The sequence below is a fragment of the Callorhinus ursinus genome, unplaced genomic scaffold (genome assembly GCF_003265705.2).
Source record: "Callorhinus ursinus isolate GAN/ISIS: 27379988/994484 unplaced genomic scaffold, GSC_fseal_2.0 scaffold15, whole genome shotgun sequence".
Classification (NCBI taxonomy): Eukaryota; Metazoa; Chordata; class Mammalia; order Carnivora; family Otariidae; genus Callorhinus; species Callorhinus ursinus.
In genome coordinates, this window is record NW_027397077.1 from 43,288,732 (window position 1) to 43,301,885 (window position 13,154).

The 13,154-nt window shown below is 54.9% G+C and overlaps 1 protein-coding gene across 6 annotated transcripts in view; it reads left to right on the top strand.

Moving 5' to 3' along the window:
- The window catches only part of GRIP2 (glutamate receptor interacting protein 2), a 96,711-nt gene that overhangs the window by 68,631 nt on the left and 14,926 nt on the right, over window positions 1-13,154 (top strand). For all 6 annotated transcript variants that reach the window (XR_012380968.1, XM_073901707.1, XM_025885288.2 and 3 more), the window contains 13 exons: window positions 104-249; window positions 887-973; window positions 1,477-1,552; window positions 2,732-2,877; window positions 3,755-3,902; window positions 4,016-4,185; window positions 6,323-6,448; window positions 6,803-6,952; window positions 9,554-9,740; window positions 10,224-10,369; window positions 11,175-11,255; window positions 12,409-12,475; window positions 12,568-12,713. Coding sequence is in view for 5 of the 6 variants with exons in the window: in XM_073901707.1 (XP_073757808.1) it covers window positions 104-249; window positions 887-973; window positions 1,477-1,552; window positions 2,732-2,877; window positions 3,755-3,902; window positions 4,016-4,185; window positions 6,323-6,448; window positions 6,803-6,952; window positions 9,554-9,740; window positions 10,224-10,369; window positions 11,175-11,255; window positions 12,409-12,475; window positions 12,568-12,713 (1,676 nt within the window). In the remaining variant the exon portion in view is untranslated. The remainder of the gene's footprint in view (window positions 1-103; window positions 250-886; window positions 974-1,476; window positions 1,553-2,731; window positions 2,878-3,754; window positions 3,903-4,015; window positions 4,186-6,322; window positions 6,449-6,802; window positions 6,953-9,553; window positions 9,741-10,223; window positions 10,370-11,174; window positions 11,256-12,408; window positions 12,476-12,567; window positions 12,714-13,154) is intronic.

Genomic DNA, 13,154 nt, shown 5'->3' on the forward strand with positions numbered 1-13,154 from the left:
ATCAGTAAAATGGGGATTCAGAAATCAAAAGGATTCAACAGAAGAGAGGGTGTGGATGCTGGCACTTGTCACCATGCATGTGCTCTGGCCTCCTTGCTCCCAGGAGTGACCTGCTGAACGTGGGCGACTATATTCGGTCAGTGAATGGGATCCATCTGACCAGGCTCCGCCATGATGAGATCATCACCCTGCTCAAGAATGTGGGCGAGCGCGTGGTGCTGGAGGTGGAGTATGAGCTGCCCCCGCCCGGTGGGTGCCCTTGGACGGGGAACTTTCTCCACTGCCTTAGTCGTGGGTAGACACAGCCATCTCCCCACCAGCACCTGGGTGGTGGGGTCCATGCCAGCTGGGGACCTGGGTGGGTTGGACCTGAGGATTGGCCACAAACATCTAAGCCGCACCTAGGGACTTTGCCTACAATTGCAGTATGCTGTCACCAGGAGGCGGCAGGGCCCTGTTTATAAACCAGTGTCATTTTGTATATTTAGTGCTCAGATGCTTTTCCTTCAGGGGGGAAGGTTTGGGGAATGTTGGCTAAAAAAATTGTTCCCTGTCCTACTGCTCTCTCCACCTTACCAGGCTGCATTGAGCACAGTGGCCTAGGGTTTGGCCTAGGTCTGAATTTTCAAAGTTGGTCTAAAGTCTTAAGATTTGAATAACTAGAATTCAACCCTGGCCTGAGCCCATAGCCATGGACTCAAGTCTGAGTTCAGCAGAACTCTTGAAGTCTTACTTGTCCTACCTGTAAATGGGTGGGGGTGGGGGGATTTACCCTCTCTGTAATCTCTGTGACTGGTCACCCAGCTCTGCCGGAATGAGCTTTGGGGATGTCTGTGGCTTGGTGATGTGACTGAGGGACTCAAAGGAGCCCTCCATTTCTCCCCAGCCCCTGAGAACAACCCAGGGATCATCACAAAGACAGTGGACGTCTCCCTGTACAAGGAGGGCAATAGCTTTGGCTTTGTCCTCAGAGGTCAGTGTAAGAGTCACACTTGGGGTCAGGGGGCGGGAGGGAGGCTAATGCCGATTCCACGTGTGTTCTGTTTTGCTTTATATGGATAGATAGATTAATAGATAGATAGCTTCTTGCTTCTGACTTTAAAGGACTGAGGACCATTAAGTCAAATGTTAAATGGAAAAATTTGCCAAGAAATGAAGTGTGCATGATTGCTGGGAGCGAGATTGAGAACAAAGTTTAGAGCTGCCTCGGAACCAGGGCAAAAAGGAAAATAGGATGGCATCATAGGAAGGGAAGCAAACCATTTAAGAGAGAGAGATTGGATTTCGGTCATGTCCCTACTTTCTGTCCCACTCTGGGGATTTATAGTTGGAATCTTATAAGAGGGCCTGTGACTAGCAAGGACGGGTCCTCAAACAGATTTAATGAAGGGAGCCGGCTTAGGGCTGAGTCAGGGGCTCTAGGTATCAGGGAAAGAGTGGGTGGATGACTGCCACCTCCTGTTGAATTCTGTCCAGGGGGTGCCCATGAAGAGGTACACAAGACCCGCCCGCTCGTCCTGACCTACGTCCGGCCTGGCGGCCCCGCTGACAGGTGAGCCTGAGCCAGAGGAAACCAAACAGCCTTTCCCTGCCCTGACTATGCCCAGATCCCCTGAGAAGAAGGCAGACCAGAAACCATTGTGCCCATTCTCCTGATGAGCAAACTGAGGCCCAAAGAGAGGACGCCTGTTGCCCCAGAGTCACTCAGAATTGTTGGTGGAACCAGGACTCCATCCCAAATGAGAGAGACCCCAAGCTCTTTCCTCCCTGACATCCTACTGTCTCAGGGGTGGGGAGGGAAGCAAGCCTTGGCGTTATGTTGTTCTTCCCCCATCTGTGGAATGGGTCTGATACTGCAGCTCCTAGGAGTTACTGTGAGAGGTTTGGGGCGCCACCGTGGCCTCTGTCTTGCAGCCTCTGAGTCCTGGCTGTGCCATCCCGCCTGGTGCTGCCTGGGCTGAGTGGGCTGGGCCAAAAGGAGAGAATGTGGGAGAGGAACATGTCCAGTTCCCAGCACCCGACCCCCTGATCTCCCCAGTGGGAGATTCTTGGCCATTTTAAGAGAGGCCTGGAACAGCCTTGTCAGAAGTCTAAACCCGTTCTTGGGACGAGGCCCTGTGACGAGCCTATTCATAGAACCTCCCAGAATAGCTTTGGCCACCTGTTGGAGCAAGCATTCCAGGGTGGGGATTTGACCCAAACCGAGGTGAACCCCTGCTCGGCCCTTCTCCCGGGGGCCCCTGCCAAATTTGTTCCCAGGCGCATCTGTCACCAGGCCAGACTCGCTGCTGAGAAACCAGAGTGGGGGCAGTGAGAAGGGACCTCAAGATGGGCAGCGCGAAGCCTCCAGGCCGCCCCACCCCTGACGCTGTGTGGCCCTGGCAGGGCTGCTGTCCTTTCTGGGCGCTGGCAGTCCCCAGTGTCCCCAGGGCATCCCCACGCAGACATTCTTGGGTTGAGCCAGGGCTCTGACTGTATTAAGCACCAAGCAGGGTGGAAGATGTCAGAGCTGGTCCCAGCCCTCTTTGCATCCCTGCTTCATTGACTTAGCTGCTCCCCCAGAGCCTCCCCATGCGCTCCCTCACCGTGCCGCCCCTTCCTCCTTCACCCACTGCCTGCTCCTCTCCATCCCCTGCTACCCCACCTTTCCCAGCGGCCTCTCGGCCTCTCGCCAGGGCTGTGGCTGCTGCTTGCACGGGGCCGGGCTGGCTGACCGGGCCCTTCCCTGCAGGGAGGGCTCCTTGAAGGTGGGGGACAGGCTGCTCAGCGTTGACGGGTTCCCGCTGCACGGGGCCAGCCATGCCACTGCCCTGGCCACGCTGCGGCAGTGCAGCCACGAGGCGCTCTTCCAGGTGGAATACGATGTGGCCATCCCGGGTGAGTCGGGGGCCCGAGGACTTGGGTTGGGGCAGGACGAGACCCAGGGCTTGAGGGAGGGGGTAGTGGGCACAGATCCTCACCACTGCAAAGGCGGTGTGACCTGGGGCCAGTCACCTAGCCTCTCTGAGACTCTCTGGGCAATAAACGCTATGTGCCAGTTGACTGTTGGAGGCCCCAGGGATCCAGGTGAGAACGATACAGACGGGATCTCAGTTCTAATGGAGCTCACCATCTGGTGGGGTGAGAGGGACAGTAAACAGAATAAATCAATTACCGAGGCTGTCAGATGGCAGTAAGTGCTGTTGGGGAAAAAAAAAAAATCAGGGAGGGAAGGGAAAGGCTGGGGGAGAGAGAGGTGATGGGGGCCCCACCAGCCTGGTTGCCGAGGAAGCACAGAAGGGTCGCATTCAGGAAATGATGAAAGTCAATGGGGTCTGATTTGCTGACATGTGGACCTGGTGGCAGGGGTTGGGCGGTGGGGGCGGGCAAGAGCAGAAGGAGCTAGGTTTTGCTTTCAAGCCACTGGGTGGGTTCCTGGGGGTGTGGTTTCTGAGTGCGGAAAGGTGGTAGTGAACATGCAGCTCGGGGCCGGCGAACTGCAGGCTCTCCATAACTGTGAGCATGTTAGTGTCGTCCAGCAGAGCCCTGGGGTCAGAGTCCCTCAGAGCCGAATCCCTGTCCCGTCTCTGCTGCTGAGGACTTGTGTGAACTTGGACAAGGCTTTTGCCTCCACATGCCTCAGCTTTCTGATCTGTAAAATGGGTGCAACAGTCCCTCCCCAGCAGTGAGGATAATACCGAGATAGCAGAGTGAGGCTGGGGAGGCAAGTGCTCAGTATTTGCATTTCAAACCCTTCTTTCCTTCCTTGTGCCAGATACGGTGGCCAATGCTTCGGGGCCCTTGATAGTGGAGATAACCAAGACGCCTGGGTCAGCCCTGGGGATCTCTCTCACCACTGGCTCCCAGCGGAACAAGCCAGTCATCACCATTGACCGCATCAAGCCGGCCAGCGTGGTGGACAGGTGAGGCACACACTGAGTGCCGCCACCATAGTGGGCAGGGATACAGGGGGAGAGGTGGCTCAGAGCTCCCTCTGGCCGGACCAGCCTCCCCCTTCACTCTCCCGCCTGGCCAGGAGTGGGGCCCTGCATGCTGGAGACCACATCCTGTCCATCGACGGCACCAGCACGGAACACTGCTCGCTGCTTGAGGCCACCAAGCTCCTGGCCAGTGTGGCGGAGAGAGTACGGCTGGAGATCCTGCCTGCACCCCAAAGCCGGCGGCCCCTGAAGCCCTCAGAGGCAGGTGGGTCCCCTTGGAGGGTCTCAGGACCCAAACCTGACAGCTGATGGGGAGGGGTGCACGAGGTCCCAGAGGCCTGGGACCGAAGTCCTGGGCAGGCTAAAATGTACTAGAACAAATGTCCATTCCTGTTGGGAAGCTCAGATTGTCAAGTGCAGCAGCTGAGGGCGGGGAGGTGGAGCAGAGGAACAGCCTGAATGTTGAGTTGGCAGTCTGCTGGTGTGGATGCCCCAAACCTAGCGCCATCACTCTTTGCTAAGTTAATAGAAGTATAAGGGCTAGCTCGAGGAAGAGGACAGTCCTTCTGTGCTCAGAGCTTAGATCTGGGAGTCAGCTCCAGGGTCCTCAGCAGGTCCAGAGGAGGCAGCCAGGGAATCAGGAGGGCCTAAGGCCCCCCCCTACCTTTTGAGGAGTTGAGGTCCCCCAGATTGGAGCAGGGAGCTGGGTGCTAGGCAGTCCAAGAGCAGAGGAAGCCGGTGATCTAAAAGACCAGAGGGCAGAGCCAAACCCGGGGCAGGGTGCTCACAAGGAGGCAGCTGCCCACTCAGAGCCTAGAAGTGCATCCAACATTCCAAACCTTGGGCTTTGGGTACAAATGCCAGCCCTGCTCCAGCTGAACAGGTGCTTTACACCTCTGAGCCTCAGTTGCCTCATCTGTAGCTGGGAGCACAGACTTGGGAGGGGTCAAATGAGGTAGAGGACAGAGCACAGCCCAGGACTGTGGTCTGGGTGGTCAGGCTGTGAATTCCAGCCCTCAGGACACTGTGTGTGGGCAGGGATGGAGTCAGCCCACCCCATCCTTTGCAAGCCTAATTGATCGTCTGGGAGAGAAAGATATCCCCCAAATAAAATGTGGGGAGACAGGCCTTGGGGATGGTCCGTCTCTGTGGCTCTGTGCACTCGCATCTCTGCCGGGGTCTGCAGAGGCCCCATCAAGCCACAGCCAGGGCCTGCCACGGGAGGCTTTGGGGCTTGAACTAGAGTGACTCGTTCGCACACCATTTATAACCCACCTGCCGTGGGCCGGGCTCAGTGCTGCGGCTTCCCGTGGGTCATCTCTTTTCATCCTCGTGACAAGTCTGTGAGGGCGATTTTGCTGTTATCCCGCTTGACAGAGGCGACTGAGGCTCAGAGGAGCACAGTGCCTTATGAGGGCACAGGGCTGTGACAGTCTTCCTGGCCCTCATTAAGTGGGCCTCAGCTAGGTGCCAGGCACTGCTCGGCGAAGCACATCCTACGTCTTAACTCACTCAGATCCTTCCCATTATCCGAGGAGGCGGCCACTATCTTCGTCCTGTTATACAGATCATGACAGTGAGGCACAGAGGGCCCAAGGGACCTATTTCAGGGACCAGGCAGCTGGCTCCCAGGCTGGCCAAGCCCCTCATCCCTCCATGGATACGCTGCGCCAGCCTGGACCCCTCAAAAGCCCAGAAGCTGAAGGAAGAGCTAAGACAAGACCTGGGGAGTCCGGGAGAAGGTGTTGCATGGCAGGTGGTTGGGAGGATCAGGTGGGGCAGGTGGGGGAGGCAGGATCTCTGGGGTCCCGTGGGAAGGGGATGATGGAGAAGGAGCTCAGAGAATTCATCTGGGCGGAAACCGTGTGAAAGCTTGGCGGGGAGGAAGCCAGAGCAGCCTGTCTGCAGCGCAGGTCTGAGCAAACTTCGGCCAACCCCACAGGGAGCCTGGAGCATAGGTTGCCCCCGAGAGCCCCGCCGGGGGTGTGTGTGCAGAAATGGTCAAGCCCTAGTGCCCCTGGTGCTTGGCCCCTGGCCCCTGTGGCCAAAGCTTCCCAGGCCACAGCACTGCTGCAGATCCTGAAGGTGCAGGAGCCCGATGCCCTCTGCCAACTGCACTGCTCAAAGCTGATTCACTGGGTCTCAGGCCGGGGCTACTTTCCCTCCCATCCCTGCTGCTGCTTGGCTGAGCACTGAGCACGGTGCCTGGCACATAGTGGGCAGGGACACACAAGCAGCATCTGAATGCCTGGCTTGGCTTGGCTTGGGGGAAACTCAGGCTGTCTGGTCCTGCTTTCCTCACTTCATCTGGCAGATGGGAGCGTAGCTCCAGGGGGCTGTGCAGAGCCGACTCGCTCAGTCTCTAACGCCTGCACTTCTCTCTCCTCTTCCTTGGGCCACAGTGAAGGTGCAGAGGAGTGATCAACCACACCGCTGGGACCCCTGCGTGCTCTCCTGTCATAGCCCCCGGCCCGGCCACTGCAGGCCACCCACCTGGGCCACACCTGCTGGCCAGGACCAGAGCCGATGTAATGTGTCCACCTCACTGTGGCTTGTGCATGTTTCACAGGGGAGGGAACCAAGACTCTGAGAAATTAGGAGGTCTGCCCAGCCTTACCTAGCACATTAGTGATGAGATGGGCCCCTATCCCTGGCAGCTGGGTTTCACCATGTCTGTGAAAACCCTGCGGTCTTTGAGGCCCAGAGCGGGGGAGACCTGTCTGAGGTCACACAGCCAGTGTTTGGGGTGAAAGGGGGAAGGCGTCCCAGTGTCTCTCTGCATCCCAGTGTTTCTCTTCCGTGGGGTGGTTGCCTGGCACCCACTGTGTGGCAGGGTGGAGGATCCTTCTGGGGTTCACGGGGCTGTGCTCTCATCTCCCCAGCCTTGTCCTCGACTCCCTTTTCCTCGCCGACCATGAATCATGCCTTTCCCTGCACCAATCCCAGCACCCTTCCCCGTGGATCCCACCCCATGAGCCCCCGGACTACAATGGGGCGGAGGAGGCAGCGAAGAAGGGAACACAAGAGCACATGTAAGTAAGCCATGGTCTCTTCCCTCCTCTTTGGGCTGCCTGTATGGCTGAGAGATTTGCCAAAGGATGGGGGTATTTGGGACAGGGTCCCAGGTGTGTGTAGGGTCATTAAATAGCATGAGTGGCCCACCAGGCTTCCATGGATGGTTGGGCAGGTTGTGCGCTGCACAAGGACGCACCTGAGGGGTGTCAGTCACTTTGTACATTTTTAGTCTTATATTTTGATTATGGAAAATTCCCAGCGGGTGATGACACAGTGTCTCCAGGAAAGGATACCTTTTCAGATGTGCATAAAGGTTTCATAGTAACTCCATTTAATTTTCTTTCATTCTGTGATTCACTCTGATCCATTCAGAGAGAAAGTCTGAGTGAGGTGTAGCTCTGTCGGTGCCACTTCTCCGACAATGTTTAATTTCCCCTAAAACAAAGACGCGTAGGCCTGAGACTAGCCATCCAGATGTAATAGTTTATAATAATTTTCCCTTTTATTATATATGTATCATATATATAGTGTGTATATGTACATGTGTGTATGTACATGTACACTCATATACACACACACATATACACACACATGTATTTCTACTTCCCTTTTGTTTATGGGCATCTCTCTTTATTTATGATCACTATGTCTATAATTCCCTTTTGAGGTGAGGGTATTTAAGAATTTTAAAAAAGTGAATAAACGGAAAGACAAATAGTAGTGAATGATAATGTGGAGGTAGCAAAAGTCACGAGAATGCCAAGAATTTTGACGTCTCCTGGGAAAAGTCCTTCCTTTGTTGATGTAGAAAGTCTATCCAGCCTCCTGCCATGTGAACTGCAGAGGCCTCCAGGAAGGATGAGAGGTCAAACTGGGCCATTTGGAATTGAGCCCAAAGAGGGAAACGAGGAGTACAAATCACTCAGCACCTGCAATATGGTTATGAGCTTCCTGGAAGCCAAGGTGAAAAGGGAAACATTTCAGAGTCAGATGAGAGGTAAAATATGCCTTTACCAATCACCTTTGTCAACCACCAAAGCTGGGAGTGTGTAGGTGAAAAGATTCAGAAATGCTGTTCATAGGCAGGGGCATGTGGAGGCTGGGGGTGCTCGGGACCACTTATCTGTCCTTTTCCTAGGATGGACGACTAATAAAATGTTATCATTGTTATTGTTGATGATAATTATTTAATTGAACAATTTGAACACCTTCTATGTACCAGGCACCATTCTTAAGGATGTAACTCTGAAAATACAATAAATATAAATATAATAGTGCAACATATGCAACAGCGTAATATATCATGTGTATTGTAATGTGTAATATAAATATAACAAAATAGTAATAAAGATACAATAGTATAATATAATTAGTAGTAGAATTAAATATGATAATAAATTATATTTAATAAATGATACCCAGTGTCCATGTTAATAATACAAATGTATTTTATATATGGACTGTAAAACAATATACATTAAGTAACATAATATATCAAATAGATAGTTTTCATATGACCCAGCAATTCCATATCTAGGTATACACCCAGGAGAAATGAAAACATATGTCATGTTCACCCAAAAACTTACACATGAATATTCATAGCGGCATTATTCATTTTCGCCAAAAGGTGGAAACAACCCAGATGTCCATTAAGAGATGAATGCATAAACAAAATGTGGTGTATTCATATAATGGGATATTATTTGGCCATAAAAAGGTATGAATTCCAGAGACCTGCTACAATATGGATAAACCTTGAAAACATTATGCTTAGTGAGAGAAGCCAGACACAAAAGGCCACAGATTATAGGATTCCATTTATGTGGAATTGCCCAGAAGAGGCAGATCTACACAGAAGCAGATAGGTTAGTGGTTGCTTAGGGCCAGGAGAGATGGGAGGATTTGGGGCAATAGCTAAAGGGACCTGGGTTTCTTTTATGAGGTGATGAAAGTGTTCTACAGTCGATTGTGCTGATGGTTGCACAACATTGTTAATACACTAAAAAACCACTGAAGTGTACACTTTAAAAATAGGTAAATTGCGGGTGCCTGGGTGGCTCAGTTGGTTAAGCGACTGCCTTCGGCTCAGGTCATGATCCTGGAGTCCCGGGATCGAGTCCCACATCGGGCTCCCTGCTCAGCGGGGAGTCTGCTTCTCCCTCTGACCCTCTTCCCTCTTGTGCTCTCTATCTCTCATTCTCTCTCTCTCTCTCAAATAAATAAATAAAGTCTTTAAAAAAAATAGGTAAATAGTATCTCAATAAAGTTGTCACCAAGATTAGCATACTATGTACTGTGGTATTACGAAAGCGTTCCGACAAAGCTAACATCACGTTACCAGCACAACCCTCAGAAGCTCAGTTTACAACGTGGCAGTCCCAGGAGCTGGCTTCCTTTATCCTTGTCACGGCCCTGCTGGGTGGGACTCACCCGCGGGCCAGATGGGGAGAGCTCGGCTCAGAATGCACTATGACTCTGCCGGCCGCAGGGCGAGGCAGGGCTCCCACCCACTCGCCTCTCTGACTCTAGGTCCTTGGGCCTGGGCGTGGGTTGGTGCTGGCAGGAAGGGCTCTCTGGGACTGCCCACCTGAAAGCCGTGCCCGCCTGTCCCGCAGTGTCACTGGCCTCCAGCACAGTGGGGCCTGGGGGACAGATCGTGCACACGGAGACCACGGAGATCGTGCTCTGCGGAGACCCGCTCAGCGGCTTTGGCCTCCAGCTCCAGGGAGGCATCTTTGCCACCGAGACCCTGTCCTCCCCGCCCCTCGTGCGCTTCATCGAGCCCGACAGCCCGGCAGAGAGGTGAGCCAACTGCCCCCGCCCCACTGGGCCTGCCACTCTCCAATTCAGGGGGCTCACGGACAGCCAGGGAAACTGAGTCACATGCCAAGCCTGGCTTCACGAGGGTCTCTCACCCAACCATCCTATCTTCTCCATCATCAGCCCCACTTTACAGGTGAGGAAACCGAGGTGCAGAGATGCTGATTCATTTGCCCAGGGTCACACAGCTCATGAGTGACCCAGGACTTGAACCCCTGTCTGTCTGAAGTCAGGGTTCTCTATACACACATCTCGTAAGGCACGGCGTCATCTCCCTTGGACAGACAGAGAAACCGAGGCCCAGCGAGTTTACTCCCTTAGCCAGAGTCACGGGGTTAATTGCCTGAGGCTCTACGAGCTGTGAGTCAGACCCCCAGGCCTGCCCACACATGGCATTCCTGTGCCCCAGGAATAGCCGTGATGGTAACAGAGCTGCTTCTTTCTGCGGGGCTGCCCGGGGTTTAGGTGTGGGCTGCTGCAGGTCGGGGATCGGGTCCTGTCCATCAATGGGATTGCCACCGAGGACGGGACGATGGAGGAAGCCAACCAGCTGCTGCGGGACGCGGCGCTGGCCCACAAGGTCGTGTTGGAGGTCGAGTTTGACGTGGCAGGTGAGTGAGTGTCCCTACCCTCCTCCACAGGCTTTGGGACCCTGTGCTCCCTCCTCTGTCCTGCTCCTGCCTGGGGCACATGCTCTTCCAGCCCCATCCCACTCCCCGCCCGGTGGCCCTCTGCCAGAGCGTTTGCAGTGTGTGCCTGAGCACTAGTGGTGGCAGGGAAGGCCCTGGCCGGGGAGGCAGGAATCCCACACGCCAGCCTGAGGGTTGATGAGGGATTTTTGCACCAAAACAGGACCTAAGGGAGGGCAGAGGGGGGCTGAAAATATTCCATGCCCCTCGGCAGGCCTTAGGTAAAGAACCCCAAACACAAACTCAGGTTAGAACTCTGGTCCTGTGATTTGGACATTCTGTGACTTTGGACAGGACTTTCCTGCCCACCACCCATCCTCAGTTTCCCCAACCGTGAAATACTGAATAGAGTCCTACTTCAGTGGATATCATTTGAGTTAGATGAGATCAATCGTGTGGAAACACCCAGCTAACGCCTGGAATATAGTAGATGTTCAGTAAATTGTTGCTGGATCCGAACTGGGTTGGGTTTGGCTCTGGGGAACCCCCTGGATGGCAGTCATGGGGTCTGGGTGCCAGCCGCCAATCTGCTCTGATAGGATTGATTGTCTGAGACAGATGTCAGCTCACCATGCCTCAGTTTCCTCCTCCGTCAGGTGGAAGAAGCAGGGTAATCGGGATGGTGACTTCACATTCTCTCCCAGCTGGCCTAGAATGGGTGGGGAGCTGGGACTCCCTGCATCTACTCCCTTGGGTCTCACACGCGTCCACGTGTGTTTGCACGCAGAGTCCGTCATCCCGAGCAGCGGCACCTTCCATGTGAAGCTGCCCAAGAGGCGAGGCGTGGAGCTGGGCATCACCATTGGCTGTGAGTCCCTCCCCACTGTCCAGTCCCCGCCCCCAGCAAGCCACACCTCCAGCCTGGAGGAGGGGGATGCTCCTGGTGCAGCCCCTTCCTACCCCAGACTCCGCGCAGTCAACAGAGGTGGGAGTTTAAGCAGTCTGGGAGGGGAGAAGCTGCTCCTAGCCCGGGAAACTCCAGATAGGGCTGCCAGATACAGTTGCACAAGTTGAACATGACACAAGGGTGCCCATCTGAGGTAGACTTACCATTGGACTAATTGGAAGGGGTGCCCTCGTCTTATCTGCAAAGATGCCACGTGGGCTAGAAAGGTCTCCTACCATCTGGTCACTAGTGGGAAAACCCATTAGCCCAGATGGACTTTTTTTGCAAGAAAATGTAGCTACTCATGTAACACCCATTGTCTTAGGTCACATTCCCCCAGAAAGAGCTTCTTAGACAAAGTTACATTCGGGGGGGGGGGGCGGTTTACTGAGAAGGGCCCTTGGAATCAATACCTGTGCCAGGTGAGGGATGTGGGACTGGGTGGACGCAGAAGCTGGTTGTGATGCAGTCAGTCCCATGGAGGCTTTGGAAGTTGTCGCGAATGAGGCTGGGAGCCAGGCCTTTGCACCACTGTGTAGACCAGGCCGCACCCAGGAGCTGTACAACCTTGGATGAGGTCGTTCTCTCTGCCAAAGGCAATTCCCAGAGAGGGAGCCCCCTGGGAGCCATTCAGCCAGCACTCCCTGCAGCTGGGAGAAGGGAAGACTCAACTGTGGATGGGTCACACCTAGTTCTGGGGCCCACCCTGTGCTAGGTGGGAGTGCCAGCCAGACACAGCCCCTGAAGGGGCTCACAGTTTGCTGGGGGATGGGCTGAGCAGAAGGGCAAAGGGCTGATGTGGATTGAGCACCTACTATGTGCTGGGATCCACGTTAGGTTTTGCCTTGTCTAGTTTAATTTCGTGACATCTCCATGAGTTCTGTGGCGCCATCCCCATTTTGCAGTGGGGAAAGTGAGGCAGAAGGGGGGCTGATTTGCTCGCGGTCGCCAGGCAGGAAGCAGTGGGGGCAGGGCATGTGGCTCAGCATTCATGCCCCAACTCCTGGGCCCTCCCAGTCCCCCTCCTGGAGGCTGAGGCCATCAAAGGTTGGATTCCTGGCTTCTTTCCCCCCAGCAACCAGCAGGAAGCGAGGAGAGCCCCTGATCATCTCTGACATCAAGAAGGGCAGTGTGGCACACAGGTAGGGATGGCCCTGGGCACAGGGTAAGGGGAGCAGTCCACGGAGAGTGACATGTGCCAGGCTCTTTGTGTCCCCCACCCCTGCTCCTGCAGGACCGGTACCCTCGAGCCAGGCGACAAGCTGCTGGCCATCGACAACATCCGCCTGGACGACTGCCCCATGGAGGATGCCGTGCAGATCCTGCGGCGGTGTGAGGACCTGGTGAAGCTGAAGATCCGGAAGGACGAGGACAACTCTGGTAGGGCCCTCACCCGGCCCTGCCGCCTCTCTTGCCCCCCCCCCACGGGATCAGCGGGTTCTAGCTTGCAATTTGGGGCTCCCTCTGGCCGAGGAGGGAGGGTGGCGGGCTGCTGGCGGAGACTCCTTGAATGAGCAAATGCAGGGAGGCAGCCCCGCGCTTGGATGTCTCCTGGTCTCTGGGGCTGCCTGGATCCTCCATGGGCGGCACAATGCCTAGCAGAGGAGGCCCACAGGGGGCAGCAGCGAGCAGAGGGGTTGGTGGGGCAGGAATGCCGCAGGGGGGGTATGTCCTGCGTGGGTGATGTGAGTGAAGAAGTAAAGGCTGCCAACTCTAACATATCTGAGGCCAGACAGGCGATAGAAGTGAGTGACCTGGACAGAAGGTAAGAAAAAATGATGCAGGTTGGTGAGGCAGAAGGGAGGCATGTGGCCCCTGGAG